At 38.0% G+C, this 16568-nt stretch overlaps 1 protein-coding gene across 9 annotated transcripts in view; it reads right to left on the bottom strand.

The window, feature by feature from the left end:
* Positions 1–2532: 2532 nt before the first annotated feature.
* Positions 2533–16568, bottom strand: part of LRRC49 (leucine rich repeat containing 49) — a 196527-nt gene continuing 182491 nt past the window's right edge. For 5 of the 9 annotated variants that reach the window (XM_066277957.1, XM_066277958.1, XM_066277959.1 and 2 more), the window contains one exon: positions 2534–3149. In XM_066277957.1, the coding sequence (XP_066134054.1) occupies positions 2946–3149 (204 nt within the window). In that variant the 3' untranslated portion in view covers positions 2534–2945. Of the gene's footprint in view, positions 3150–16568 lie in introns of all 9 variants that reach the window. The other 4 variants (XM_066277953.1, XM_066277955.1, XM_066277954.1 and 1 more) reach the window with 1 other exon arrangement.

The following is a 16568-nucleotide window of genomic DNA, read 5'->3' as shown; positions in this document are numbered from 1 at the left end:
ACTAAATGACAAAATAACCTGGAAATGTTTTCTTTGAATATATGTACCCTGCTTCATTGATGTCACCCCATTTAAATAAAAATTTATTTATAAAAAAAAAAGGCCTTGAACAATGTGCACAAAAGTCTGCTCAAACACACACACAAACAAACACACACACTTCATGTTAAACATTGGATTGCAAAAATAAAAAATCTGTCACTGAGAGTGTGGAACAACTGGAACTTGTATCCTCTGTTTGTGGAAATGGAAACGAGTTGACAATATTTCATATCGTGTGTGTGTGCCTATGACCCAGCAATTCTACCACTAACTGTGTACTTCCCTCAAATCACAGATACAATTACTGTAAGTCAGGGCACTACTGCCTTGAATAGTCACACATCAGAAGTCAGCAACAGGAAAGTGGGTATAAACTGTGCATCAACCATACTACTGAACATCAAACAGCAGTAAAAGTGGAAAGAGCACAGGTTCTGCCAGCAGTTGTTTCTGAGTAGGGCTACTCAGAAACAGAGTATTGAGTGAGCAAAAAAAGATGCAGAAAAATACACATTACATGATACCATTTATATAAAACTTGGAAATATAAAAACTCAATTTAATGAACTCCCCATGCATGTATGCATAAAAAGGAATGGTATGAAAACATGAATGAATAATAAGTATTGAATTCAAAAGAGTGTTTATCTCTGAGGGAAAAGGTGTGTGTGTGGGGCCTCCATCTCTATTTATAATGTTTGATTTTAAAAATCTGAAGCAAATGTGGAAAAATCATATCTGTTGTGCTTGGGGGTGAATACAGGGCATTTATTTGAGATACTATTCTCTATGAATTTCTGCATGTTGAAATATTTCAAGATAAACAAAGAGAAGTCTACTCTCTGACAATCCAAGCTTAGAGAGACTGGTGTAAGGAATTAGAACTAGTTTCATTGTCTTCTGAGAACTCGAAACTGTCCTCCCCAAGAAATACAGGAGTCATTGTGCTTTGGAGCTTCAGGTATACTTTACCTCATTTATTTATTCTATCCTCTTTCCACGAGGGACTCAGGGTTGCTTGTGACCAAAGACATATAGTGAGCCAGGAAAATGTAAACACAAGTAGAAAGTCAGGATCAAAGACAACAAATACTCCATCGATACTGGTTAACCACAGTGGCAGTGATCAAGTTTCAAACTTGGCTCCAAACTTCTTGGCAGCAGCAACCATTCCACCTCCAGCTGCCCTGTAAAGGCAGGTTACAAAAACTCACCTTTGTTCTACAGAATTTACACTCGATATTTTCCTGAGCTGTCTCTCTGTGGTCTGTTTTTCATGTTGCCTTGCTAATTAGCCAGGTTCTTCTTTCCCTATTCCTCTGTTTCCCCCTCTCTCCTTTCCTTCTTCCTTTCTTTTCATTCTTTCATTTATTTTACCCAAATGCCAGATCCTTAAGACTGGCATTGGTTAGGAGTGCAGGTCCTATTTACTATTTATTGGCTGAAATACCCTCTAGTGAGGTTTTAACTTCTCTGCGCCTCAGTTTTCCAATGTTCGAATGGGGGTATCTATCACCTGTAATCACAGTGTCAGACAGTAAGTGAGATAATGCATGCAAAAAGCTCTGAATGGTGCTAATCTCTGCTCAGTAACCTCTAGTTGTTATGATTATCATCACTCAGTGGAGGACAGCATGAGTCACAGAGCTTTCCATGCCCTGGTCAGGGACAGAGAGGAGCAGGGTAAGGCTTCACTGTCTCCCACGCAAGACAGTTAGTGGCATGAAGCTCAGGAAGTGGGAGCTGACACCAGTACCGCCCTCAGACTCAGGTGCACAGTTAACTAGCCTCAGATCCAGAAGCACACTTAGCAACCATCTCCAGATCCATCAGCACACGTAACCAGCTAGCTCCTGCACCACAATAGCAGAGCATCATCTGATGCGCAGGACGTGAGGGATACTTGGCATTACTGCTTCTAAGGCAACCACAACATTCTGTCTGAGATTCCTTTTGGAAGAAAAAGAAACCCTTCAGCACACACTAGCCCGGACCATTTCAGACGATGGGACGTGTATCTCTCCCCTTTCCTGGAGACCCGGGCAAAGCCTGAATAGAGGACAGTTAAAACCCCTGCTTACATCCTCTTTACCTGTTTGACCTTGAAATGGAAGGAGAAAAATCAGAGCCTTTCACTAGGAAGTCCTTAACACTTCTGAGGTGCAGGTGCACTGCCTACCTGAAAATAGAGCCCAAGAACAGTGAACAGCAGAAGGAGACACCGACTTACACATTTGCAACCATTTTACATTCACTAAGGGTCCCTTAAGACAAAGCATTTTCTTCCGGCTCAGTTTAGAATTATTTGCATATGTCCTGCCCCAGTGACCCTTAGGAGCTCCAGCGTGCCCTGAGGGCGTGCACCTAGGAGACTGACACCTCTCCTTCCTATCCTGCTCACTAAAGAGGAACACATGGTAAAAATGATAATTCTGACCTGAAAAACAAGGCAAACACACTTTTTCTTTACTAATTTATTAATAAGTTTAATAATAAACTTATACAAAAGAACATGTTTTTGGTTTTGAACCCATGACATAAAATAAAGAGGCAAATAACTGGGAATCATTGGCTGAGAGGTGAGGGTGCTGCTGCCGCTGTGAGCTGACATTACTGCTGGCCGTGGGAGGGCCACTCAGAGCAAGGACTGGGGATGCATGTAATTCCACGGCCCACGCCAGTCCCCAGGGCTGTCTCTGGTCACCTGGTTATCATCTACAGGGAAGGGGGCCTCCCTTTCTCTCTCTTTCCTCCCTCCCTTTCTAACCTTTAACTACAAGAACAGTGCCCAATAATGATTTGATGTGTCCTAGTTTGCAGGATAGTTTTGTTATCTTAACCTACATATACTCAGCCTTTAAGAATATAAAAGTGCTCCAATCAACTGTAATGATAAGCCATCTCTATTTTTGGTCGGCTATCTGCTGCAGGCAGAGCTTCATGTAGGAGTTCTTGCTGCGAGTCTCCAGGACGGCGTCCCGGACCAGCTCGATGAACAGCTGCGGCCATAGCCGCTGCAGGGCCGCGCCCTTGGTGCTGACCTCCGCGGCTCCCTTCACCAGGTCCTCCATGTACCTCTTGCAGAATTTCTGTTTTTCCTTTGTTTCCTGTTCAAAAACAAAGAATCAGCACAGAATAGTTATTAATCCAAAAGCCACAGCAACAGTTCACTGAGCAGGAGATACTTGAGACCCTACTGTAACCCCACCTGTCAGAGTGGTCTGGACCCGAGCTGCACCTGGGGCCTGCCCAGCCTGCAGAGGGCGCTCCCTGCCCGGCACCAGTGGGAACACACACTTCTTTACTGGGCTCTCCCTCGGCACTGCCCTGCCTCCCCTGGTGGACATGCTTTCAGTCAGGCATTTAGCTTCTAGTGGTAAATGGGTCAGAATTCTGAGCCTGACAGCATTAATTGGTGTGGGGTTAGTTCTTCACAAACACAGTCTAAACAACCATACTCTAAACTCACTCTGCACTTTAGGGGGGCATGTAGTGTACATTATACTGACTTGTGTGGCCTAGACCACTGCACAAAGCTGGGGGAAAGTGGAGGAGGAAGAGGAGGAGACAGATACAAACCTGGGACCCAGAGGCTGGCTTTCCCTCTCTACTTGTGGCTGGCATCTACAGCGGGAAACCCAGGTTCAAAACACAAGAGTGGACACTTCAGACCCAAGGATGTGTGGGCACTGGGCCTCAGGTCACCCAGAGGCAGAGACCAAGCCATTGTATCTAATGCAAGCATTTGACATTAATTTTGGATATTAATACTTTGGGGGAGTTTGAAAGCATGATGATGATAAGGAAAAATCCATGACATAGATCAGATAATCAGAATTACAGGGGAATCAATTCACTGCAATGAAGAGGAAAGAAATGTCAATGAGACAGTTGGTCTAACTACTTGCAAAGGATCTACAGAAACCTCCAACTCAAATCAAAACACCAAAATAACTTCAAGATGAATTAAAGAGAAAAATTTTAAGTATCAATAGATATTGCCATTAAAATTATACTTATAAAGATTTATAATAATAAAGAAAACATAATGTTAAGTGGAAAAAACAGAAAATAAGATTTTGGTGGATTATGGGGTAGACACAAGTATGTTCTTGTCAGAATATAGCAGTTGTACAGCTGAGATTTGTATTTCATTGTATATAAATTTTACTTCAAAAGAAGAAACTATATAAAATACTGAACTCTAATTAATGGCATTCATGCTGAATTAGTTAGAGAGAAGCATGCTAATGCCTGCAATTACTTTAAAATAAATTTCAAAAATAAGGGCTTTTCGATGTACAGAGGACGGGGCAGATGCAGAGCTATGAGACAGAGCACGTTCACAGCGGTCTCAAGCTGTGCGTCTGGTTGTTCACACGTTCTTCCAGCTTTGCTATATATTTGACATTTTTATTAAAAAGTTAGAAAAAAGTATACATAGGAAACTACTGGAAGAAAATATACTGAAATGTCATTAAGACAGTCTGTTGTGAGACTATGAGTGTTTTTTTCCTTTGTTCTATTTCTCTTCCATGTCTAAATTTTTACAATTTTTTGAATTATGCTCTTTGAAATGCCCTTCAAATAATGCTTTTTCCATTCTCAAATGCTTTCATATACTTAATTTTTTCTATCCCACAGTATCCCTATGTGGTTCACAAAGCAAGTATTTTACAAGTCCAATCCTGATGAGATTAACTCTCTACAACACTGTTTATATTATTTCATTGAACTAAAATTTTATTGTCATGAAGATTGTTAGGGAGAAATACAGGCCAGCGGTGGGATTTTTTATAAAGCTATATTAACTATAACATTATATTGGGATGTAATCCATATCTCCATTTTATAAATGGGAAAGTACAGTCAATAGAAGTTGAGAGACTTGCTCAGGATTAGACATCATCTGAAAACACTAATCTAATCCTTGAAGAACTTGCAGTGTAGCTGGAGAGATGGCCTACACATATGAAAAGCTAACAAAAAATTAAACAGCAGGCCCTGGCTGGTTGGCTCAGTGGTAGAGCGTCGGCCTGGTGTGCAGAAGTCCCGGGTTCGATTTCCGGCCAGGGCACACAGGAGAAGCGCCTGTACGCTTCTCCACCCCTCCCCCTCTCCTTCCTTTCTGTTTCTCTCTTCCCCTCCTGCAGCCTAGGCTCCATTGGAGCAAAGATGGCCCGGGCGTTGGGGATGGCTCCTTGGCCTCTGCCCCAGGCGCTAGAGTGGCTCTGGTCGCAACAGAGCGACGCCCTGGAGGGGCAGAGCGTCGCCCCCTGGTGGGCGTGCCGGGTGGATCCCAGTCGGGCGCATGTGGGAGTCTGTCTGACTGTCTCTCCCCGTTTCCAGCTTCAGAAAAAAAAAAAAAATTAAACAGCAAATATGGGCTTAATGAGATATTTAGACAGCAAATATAATCAGAGTTCAGTGAAGAGAACCCGAACCCTTTTGCGCTGTGGTGGTGGTCAAGCAGACTTCAGAAAGCAGCATACACAGTCTGACTGTGAGAGTGTCCAAGGTCAGGAACAGCAGGGCTGAGTTCTGGACGTGGCTTAGTCAAAATGATCATGGGATCCCAAGTTTCCAGTTTTCCTCATCTGTCCAAGGACAGGACTGGACTCGAGAGTCACTTTCAGCTCTCTAATTTTACATCCATCAGGAGACTGGATGGACAATTACCAAGCAACAGAATTGTCCATGTCACATGTGTAATTGTACATGTCACGTGTATAATGAAAGGATGTGCCTACCCTGATCTGTGAGAAAATCACTTCTATTAACTCCCACCCTCCCCCAAGCACTCAGGATGCAGGAGAGACTGAGCATTCTATGGCAGAGATTTAATTTCAAGCAATGGTGGGAGTCTATGGTGTAAGTAAAAGAATGCTGGGTTGTGATCAAGAGAGGGTGATGAAGCGATGAGGGCAATGTCTGTCAGGGAGTAAGAATGCAAGCCTCCTAGCCGCCTAATATTCCTTCCAAAATATTTTGTGACGTCAGTTCATTCTTTGCCTTTGGTACTTCTCAAAGCAGGAGTCAACATTCCCTGTCTTTCCTTCTCCTTGCTTAGTTACTGCTTAGACCACTTTAATCAAGACTGCTTATATGACTCCACTGAAACTATGTCAGTTAAAAAAACAAAACAAAACAAAAAACAAACTAATGACATCGAGTGCCAAATTTATCAATTTTTTTTCTTTCTCGTTTGTGTCCTTGGTGTGTTAGAAAATCATAGCCTACCCAACCAAGGTCATAAAGATTTTTTTTTCTTTTTAAAAACTGAGAACTTTAAAATTTTACTTTTCATACTTGGATTTTTATTTAATCTGGAGTTAGTGTTTACTGTCAGTGTAAAGTAGAGTTCCGTCACTACCAGTTATGCAGTCTGTCACTCTGGTCTGCAGTAGCCGCTAGCCAGACAGTCCCCCGCACACAGACACCGTTGGCTCTCTGCCGTGTGCACAGGCTCCATGTCCCTTCCTACACTGCCTGCATCGCTGTGCTTTATAATAACACTCCCAGTCTGGCGAGGCAAGTTTTCTCACTTTTACTCTTGTGTGTTTTAGGCCAATCAGATAACTTTTAAAAAACTACTCCATCAAATAACTTTTATGATCAAATGGTGAAGTTCCACAAATAACCCTGTCCAAATTTTGATTAAAAATCCTTCTATTTGTGGATGGATTTAGGAAGAACTGACACCTTTACAAAGCAGAAAGTTTCTGTCCATGATCACTAACTATCTATTTACTCTTCCTCAATGTCTTTCAATAAATTTGTGAAATCTCCATAAACAGCTTATACATATTTTATTATTTAGGTCTATAATGTTTCTTACTGCAGCAAATAATATACTATTTAAAATTAGTTTCTAAATAAAAAATACAACCTAGATTAAATTATTGATTCCTTTTCTAAAAGTTCTTTATAATTTAGGGAGATTTCTGCAAATCCTTTTTTTGTTTTTCATGTCTTTGCTTATCATTCCACTGATGGTCTTGCTCATCCTAATGCTACACGTGAATTTTCCGCCATTTCTTGTAGAATTTTTATGCTTTCATTATGAACTTTAAGATCTCTGATCCATTTGGAATTGATGCTGGAGTAAGATAGAATGCCCTCACTTTTTTTCTCAGTTCCCTAATTATCCTCAAGTCTTTTATTGGAGAGTCCAGATGACTGGTTAGAGATTATTCTTCATCATATAGTCCATTCTCTTTTGTATTTAGATGCACACTTGACTTTCCATTCTATTCTATTTGCCCATCTCCTCATGGCCATCCTCATTGCCCATCTCATCATTGGAGTGATGAGACTTTATAATGTGCCTTAATTTCTAGTAGTACTAGTCTTCTTTTTCAGAGTTTTAATGTCTATTTGCTTATTTTCCCACATGTACTGTACCTGTTTGAAAAAAATACCTCAGTAAAAAATTGTATATTTTTATTGAAATCATATTAAAATTTTAAGTTAATAAAAGAAAAGCTAACATTTTACTTTAGATCCTTCTTATCCAAAACATGGTTGTTTTTCCATTTGTATACATCTTTTGTGTGCTTCGTTAAGGGTTCAAAGTATACTTCATATTTATTCATTAGTTTCTTACTAGGTATTTTATCTTTTTGTGTTGTTACTGCGTGTCTTTCCTCCATTATATTTAGTTTTCAGTTGTTATTTATAGGAAAGTTGTTGATTTCTGCTCTATTACTGAATTTTTTTTACAACTTTTTATGGTTTCTCAATTAATTAACTTGGGATTACCAGATATTCAATAACATTATCTGCAAAGAGTAAGTTCACTCCCTTCTTTTTAAGTTACCATTGAGTTCTTTCTCTTATCTAATTGCATGATCTGTTTTGATAAATAATAATGGTGATATTGGACATCTTTGTCTTGATACTGTCAGTGACACAGTAATGTTCTACACAGCTTCGATGTGGGGGGCTCACAACACATGCCTGTTATCTCACAGTTTCCAGGTATCCATCCAGGCATGGCTGAGCCTGGTGTTCAGAACTTCACAAGGCCTTCACATGGTCATGTTCCTTCCTGAAGCTTGGAGTTCTTGTCGAAACTCAAGTGGTTGTTGGCAGAATCTACGTCTTTGCAAATGCCAGACTGAAGTCCCATTTTCTTGCTGGCTGTCAGCAGGAGTTGCTCTCTAGAAGCTTCTCACACTTTTATTCTCATATGACCTTCTCAAAATATGGTAGCTTTCTATTTTAAGGCCAATAGGAGATTCTCTCAGGGAAATCTTGAGCCCTCTTTTAAAGGAATTGCCTGACTAGGTCAGGCTCACCCAGGATAATCTCCATTTTTATTAACTCAAAGACTACTAATTAGGGATCTTAATTATATCTGCAGAATTCCCTTACTCTGCCAAATTCCACTGGTTAGAAGCAAGTCAGGGGTTTTATCTGCACTTGAAGGAGGATATTATACAAGAGAGTGAACACTAGCAGTGGGAATCATGGAGGCCATCTTGGTTAGAATTCTGCCTCCACTAATGCTAGTGTTCCCAGAGTTTCTCCATCATGCATAATGTTTACTATCCAATTTCTAGTTATCTTATTTATTTAGTTAAAGAATATTTAGAATGGGCACTTAATTATGTGAAATGCTTTCTCAACATTTATGGAAATAATCACAAATTTTCACCTTAGATTTATTAATTTATTAGTATTGAATCTTTCTTACATTCCTAGAATAAACTGCACTTGGCTGTAATGTTCATTGAATGTTTGGCTGCATTCTCATTGATAAAATTTCAAAAGGATTTCTGCATCATTAACATTCTTAGGCATCTGGTCTGGCTTTCGTTTTTCTGTGCAATCCTGATATAACATTTGAAATCAATGTTATGCTGACAACCTTGAAAAACTATACAAGCTTCCCTCTTTTTCAGTCCTCTTGAACAATTTAGAAATCACTGGAATTATCTGCTCCTCAGAGAGTTGGTAGATTTCTCTGTGAAACTGTTATTGTTTTGAATGCAGCTCCTTGACATTTTTCTAAATGTCTTCTATGGAAATTGTATTAATTGTTGACTCATAGAAGCAACTGCGTTCAGGAAGAAAGGGACTCATAATCCTGCTGGCCTGGCTTTCACCGTCCTCTCTTGATATCATCAGGATGCCTCTAATGGCCACAGGACTGCATTCTGTCTCTTCCACACAGTCCTCTTGCTGCTGCCCGGGCTCACCTTCCAACACCGTCTACCTCAGCCTCAGTGTCTTAACAACATTAAGCTGCATCTAGTTCCCAGCTCTCGTCTTTTTTATACTTCTATGCCTTTTACGCATGTTGTGCTATCGTCTAGAACTGTCCTTTTCTCTGTTACTTAGCTGTTTTATCCTTTAAGACTCACACCAGGAAGCTGCTTCTCTAGAAAACCGTCCCTGGCCAGGTTGGCCAGCCTCTCCCCTGTTTTGTAGACTGATTTGTCCTATGCATGCCTCTCACCTCTGTTAGAATGTCAGGAACTTCTTAGAGCCCAACTATTGTGTGTGGTACATAATATATGATCTTTGAATGGGTGAAAGTATAAGTGTAGAGAGAATTAAGATGAGACTGAGGGTTAGCTGACTTCAAGTATTTGAAGAGTTTCCATAAGAAAGAAACTTGTTCTCTTTTTGGCACAAAGCAGTCAGTCCTAGAGTCATTAAATGAAATGAAAGCTATCAGTTTAATTTGGGTATGAGTTTCTTTATAGTTGGAGTTGTTTGGTGGCACAGCTACATCATAAAGCAGCAGCCTGTCCTGCCCCCGCACACCTGGAGGCAAAGTCTGAGCATCTTAGGGTGCTACAAAATATGGCCACATGCAGTGAATCTTCAAATGATCTTCAAGCTCTAATGCACAGAGCCCTGTGGGTTCCAAGGAGATGTTCCAGGACTGGGGGGTGCTGAGGGGGGAGGAAAGTACAGAGCCAGTCAAACGCAGCTCTGGGCCCACCTCTTGTCTGCTACAGCTGCAGCTCTGTTGTTTGCTTTGTTTGGACTTGCTGGGTTTTCAGCTACAGTTAAAAAAAAATTGAAACCTACTTGCCTGCTTGCAGACAGCCCCTGGAGAGCAGACCTGCAAGTGCTGAGGGATACTAGACATGCCCGGAGGCTCATAGAAAGCACTTGAAAGGCAATCGGCTCCCAGCCCTGACTGATTATGCTGGTGACTCTGGCTGGCAATGCCTTACCCAGAACCCTGCACTGAGTGGGGATAGAGGGGGGATTTAGCAGCTCTTAAAGCTTCTTGCTCTCCAGGCAGTGGCTAGGGCAACTTCACAGCTGGGTCCCAGGCTGCTGGTTTAGGAAGGAGAGATTTAGGAAGAGGCTCCGGGAAAACGGACTCTCCCATTGTCGGAGCCTGCAAACACTAACAAGTCCCGCCTACCAACAGGACTGAGGCCTAGTTTATGTCATTACCATAGCGACACAACAGCAAATCTCTGCCTAAGAGTACCACAGGGGCAGAACCTGGGTTACAGTGTCACTGGCCAAAAAGAGAGAGAAGAAAGAAAAAGGAAGAATATAACTTTTCAAAACCAGGAAAAATCCACAGTCTATAAATTTTTCCATTTTTTTTCTTCTATTTTTTATCTTTTTTTCTTCCTTCCACCTTGGTTATTTTATCCTCTTTCCATTTTATTCTTTTCTCTTAATTTTGAATGTTATTACCCATAGGTGTTACATTTCCCATTCTTTTTTTTCTATGAGTGTTACATTCCAAAAAACTTAACTCAATTTTTTTTCTTTCTCTCTTTTTGTTTCTTCTTTTCTCTTTCACTTTTTCTCATTCAAATCTCACCCACAGACAAATGATTAAATTCTAGATTCAAATTTTTTCTTTGTGGCATTTTATGTGCTTTTTACTTCACTTTTTATCTCTTTAGCATTTACCCCAACTCTGGCTCTCCATTCTATAGTTTTTGTGCCACTTAATACAATAGAATTTTCATTTTTCACTGTATTTTTTTCTTTTTACTCTTTTTTTTTTCTCTTATACTATTTCTGTCATTTGACCATCGTTTACAAACAAATTATTTTATTCTTGATTCAAATCTTTTCCTTGTGGCATTTTGTGGGTTCTTGCCTTATTTTTTGCCTCTTTGTCACTCCCACCCAAACCAGGCCCTCCATTCTACATATTTCTGTTCCACTTAGCACAATAGAATTTTCAGTTTTTCACTGCATTTTCTCAAAAAAAATTTTTTTATCAACTCTTATTAGTGTTATTAACAATACCACTCTCAAATGCCATAAAGAAAAATTAATAAAATATCATGGATACAAAAGACAGTGATGTAGCTCAGATAGATGAAAAATTCTATAGAAAAAAATTTCAATACTTAGAAACCTTGGAGTTAAATGACAGAGAATTTAAAATTGAAGTCTTAAAAAATACTCAGGGATATACAAGAAAGCACAGAAAGGCAATTTAGGGAGCTCAAAAAACAATTCAATGAACCGAAAGAATACTTCACCAAGGAAACTGGAACTATGAAAACAAATCAAACAGAGATGAAAAACTCAATTCATGAACTGAAAAACGAGGTAACAAGTTTAGTCAATAGAACAGGCCAGATAGAGGAGAGAATTAGTGACACAGAAGACAGGCAACTAGAGGTACTACAAAGAGAAGAGGAGAGAGACTCATGAATTTAAAAAAATGAGAAAGTCCTACAGGAATTGTCTGACTCCATCAGAAAGAGCAACATAAAAATAATGGGTATATCAGAAGAAGAGAGAGAAAATGGAATGGAGAACAGATTCAAACAAATAATATACGAGAACTTTCCAGGCCTGTGGAAAGAATTAGAGCCTCAAATCCAAGAAGCAAACAGAATATCGAGTTATCTTAACCCTAATAAACCTACTACTCCAAGGCACATCATAATGAAATTGGCACAAACCAACGACAAAGAAAAAATTCTCAAGGCAGCCAGGGAAAAGTAGAATACAACATATAAAGGAAGGCTCATTAGATTATCAACAAATTTTGCAGCAGAAACTCTACAAGCTAAAGGAGAGTGGACCTCAATATTTAAAGTTCTGAAAGAGAGAAACTTCCAGCCAAGAATACTATACCCATTAAAGCTATCCTTCAAATACGAAGGAGAAATAAAAACATTCACAGATATAGAAAATATGAGGGAATTTATTACCAGAAAACCCCGACTTCAGGAAATACTAAAGGGGGTTTTACGACCAGACACAAAGAACAAAGCAAAACAAAATTACAAGTAAAAGCTCCATCAAGATCGCAATAAAAACAAGATTAATCTGTGACAAAGAAACAAAAAAGGGGAGAGGACAAGGATTAACAATAGCAAAGGAGGATGGAGTGTAGAAGCACTCATGAGATAATGTACTACAATGAACATGATATGTATGCTTTCCATTACTTAATGGTAACCACCCCTGAAAAAACTAACACAGAAGTACATGGCTTGAAAGAAGAAGTAACAGAGAAAAAAAGTATGGATTACAACCAAACAAAAACAAATGATAGAAAAATAAAAGAGAAGAACCAAACAAGATACAAAACTATCAGAAAGCAATATATAAAATGGCAATAGGAAACCCTCAAATGTCAAAAATTATACTAAATGTAAATGGATTAAACTCACCAATAAAAAGACACAGAGTAGCAGAATTAATTAAAAAAAATCCAACCATATGTTACCTACAAGAAACACATCTAAGCTACAAAGATATAAACAATTCAAACTGAAAGGTTGGAAAACAATACTCCAAGAAAATAACATCCAAAAAAAAGCAGATGTAGCAATACTCATATCTAACAATGCTGACTACAAGACAGCAAAGGTAATCAGAGACAAAAACGGTCACTTCATAATGATAAAGGAAACATTGAATCAAGAAGACATACACTTCTTAATCTATATGCACCAAACTAAGGAGCACCAAAATATATAAGACAGCTACTGACTGACCTAAAAACAAATACCGACAAAAATACAATCATACTTGGAGACCTCAATACATCGCTGACGGCTCTAGATTGTTCATCTAAACAGAAAATCAACAAAGAAATATGGGCCTTAAATGAAACACTAGAACAACTGGATATGATAGACATCTATAGGACATTTCATCCCAAAGTGCCAGAGTAGACATTTTTCTCTAGTGTACATGGAACATTCTCAAAAATTGACCATAAGTTGGGTCACAAAAATAACATCAACAAATTCATAAAGACTGAAATTATACCAAGCATATTTTCTGATCATAAAGCCTTGAAACTAGAATTCAACTGCAAAAAAGAGATAAACAAACCCACAAAAATGTGAAAACTAAACAACATACTTTTAAAAAATGAGTGGTTCAAAGAGGAAATAAGCCCAGAGATCAAAGATACATACAGGCAAACGAAAATAATAATACAACATATCAGAATCTCTGGGATGCAGCAAAAGCAGTAATAAGGGGGAAGTTTTATCACTACAGACCTATATGAACAAACAAGAGAGAGCCCAAGTAAACCACTTAACTTCACATCTTAAGGAACTAGATAAAGAAGAACAAAGGCAACCCAAAACCAGCAGAAGAAAGGAAATAATAAATATCAGAGCAGAAATAAATGAAATAGAGAACAGAAAAACTATAGAAAAAATTAATAAAACAAGGAGCTGGTTCTTTGAAAAGATCAACAAAATTGACAAACCTTTGGCAAGACTCACCAAGGAAAAAAGAGAAATGACTCATATAAACAAAATCCAAAATGAAAGAGGAGAAATCACCACAGATATCATAGATATACAAAGAATTATTGTAGAATACTATGAGAAACTATATGCCACCAAATTTAACAATATAGAAGAAATGGATAAGTTCCTAGAACAATACAATCTTCCTAGACTGAGTCATGAAGAAGCAGAAAGTCTAAACAGACCCATAAGCAGGGAGGAAATAGAAACAACTATTAAAAACCTCCCCAAAAATAAAAGTCCAGGGCCAGATGGCTATACTAGTGAATTCTATCAAACATTCAAAGAAGACTTGGTTCCTATTCTACTCAAAGTCTTCCAAAAAGTTGAAGAAGAAGCAATACTGCCAAACACATTTTATGAGGCCAACATAACCCTCATACCAAAACCTGGCAAAGATAACACAAAAAAAGAAAACTACAGACCAATATCTCTAATGAATACAAATGCTAAAATACTAAACAAAATACTAGCAAATCAAATACAAGAACACATTAAAAAAAATAATTCATCATGATCAAGTGGGATTCATCCTGGAATCACAAGGATGGTTCAACATATGTAAAATGGTTAATGTAATACACCATATCAACAAAACAAAGAACAAAACCCATATGATCTTATCAATAGATGCAGAAAAGGCATTTGATAAAATACAACATTTAATGTTTAAAACACTTAACAAAATGGGTATAGGAGGAAAATCTCAACATAATGAATGCCATCTATGATAAACCATCAGCTAATATCATATTAAGTGGCATAAAATTGAGACCTTTTCCTCTAAAATCAGGAAAAAGACAAGGTTGTCCACTCTCTCCACTCTTATTTAACGTAGTGCTGGAAGTTCTAGCCAGAGCAATCAGGCAAGAGTAAGAAATAAAAGGCATTCATATTGTGAAAGAAGAAGTAAAAGTTTCACTTTTTGCAGATAATATGATCCTGTACATTGAAAACCCCAAAGACTCCACAAAAAGACTACTAGAGACAATACACGAATACAGTAAGGTTGCAGGATATAAAATTAATATACAAAAGTCCATTGCCTTCCTATATGCCAGCAATGAAACATCAGAAAAAGAGCTAAAAAAAAAACCACAAAAAAACAATCCCCTTCATGGTTGCAACAAAAAGAATAAAATACCTAGGAATAAACATAACAAAGAATGTAAAGGACTTATATAATGAAAACTATCAATACAAAGCATTGTTAAGGGAAATCGAAAAGGATATAATGAAATGGAAAAATATTCCTTGTTCTTGAATAGGAAGAGTAAATATAGTCAAAATGACTATATTACCCAAAGCGATATACAAATTTAATGCAATTCCCATCAAAATTCCAATGTCATTTTTTAAAGAAATGGAACAAAAAATCGTGAGGTTTATATGGAACTATAAAAAACCCCAAATAGCTAGAGCAATCCTAAGGAAAAAGAATGAAGCTGGGGGCATTACAATACCTGACTTCAAATTATATTATAGAGCCATGATAATCAAAACAGCATGGTATTGGCAGAAAAACAGACACTCAGACCAATGGAACAGAATAGAAAGCCCAGAAATAAAACCACATGTAAATGGTCAAATAATTTTTTGATAAAGGGGCTAACAACACACAATGGAGAAAAGAGAGCCTCTTCAACAAATGGTGCTGGAAAAACTGGAAAGCCACATGCAAAAGAATGAAATTTGACTACAGTTTGTCCCCTTGTACCTAAATTAATTCAAAATGGATCAAAGACCTAAATATAAAGTCTACCGGAAAGTTCTGTCAGTTTCTATCACAACAAGTTTCGACACGTAAGCACACGTTTATTTGGGGCATGTGTGCCTCTCTATTTTTATCACTTAATGTATACAAACTGACGTAGCAAATTAACTAAAACAAAGTTGATTCACGTTAGTCTTATGTGTGAAGTGATAGTGTACCCATGGCTACTGATAAAGTTCATTTACGCCACTGTAATTTTTACGAATTTAAACAAGGAAGAAATGCTACAGAAGCATGTCTGTCGCATCCACCATATTCCCCGGACTTAACACCCTCCGACTATCACTTGTTTTTGTCCTTACAAAATTTTTTGAAGGGCAAAAAAATTCAAAAATGAAGAAGATATCAAACAAGCACTGGTTCAACTTTTCGCATCAAAAGATAAAACATTTTTAAAAAATGGGATATACAAATTGCCTTCATGCTGGCAAGAAATCATTAATAATAATGGCAATTATATTATTTAATAAAGTTTATTGATGGTAAAAAAAATTTGTATTTTGTTTTATTCCAAAAATGGACAGAACTTTTCGGTAGACCTTATATAAGACCTGAAACAATAAATTACATAGAAGAAAACATAGGTACTAAACTCATGGACCTTGGTTACAAAGAGCACTTTATGAATTTGACTCCAAACAAGGGAAGTGGAGGCAAAGATAAATGAATGGGACTACATCACACTAAGAAGCTTTTGCACAGCAAAAGAAACTGACAAGACAAACAGTCAATTAATTGGGAGATGATATTTTCAAACAACAGCACAGATAAGGGCCTAATATCCAAAATATACAAAGTACTCATAAAATTCAACAACAAACAAGCAAACAATCCAATAAAAAAATGGAAAGAGAACATGAACAGACACTTCTCCCAGGAAGAAATACAAATGGACAACAGATATATGAAAAGGTGTTCATTTTCATTAGCTATTAGAGAAATGCAAATCAAAACTACAATGAGATAATACCTCACACCTGTTAGATTAGCTATTATCAACAAGACAGGTAATAACAAGTGTTGGA

This window comes from Saccopteryx bilineata, chromosome 4 (genome assembly GCF_036850765.1).
Source record: "Saccopteryx bilineata isolate mSacBil1 chromosome 4, mSacBil1_pri_phased_curated, whole genome shotgun sequence".
NCBI lineage: Eukaryota > Metazoa > Chordata > Mammalia > Chiroptera > Emballonuridae > Saccopteryx > Saccopteryx bilineata.
This window is presented reverse-complemented; position numbering and strand designations above follow the sequence as displayed.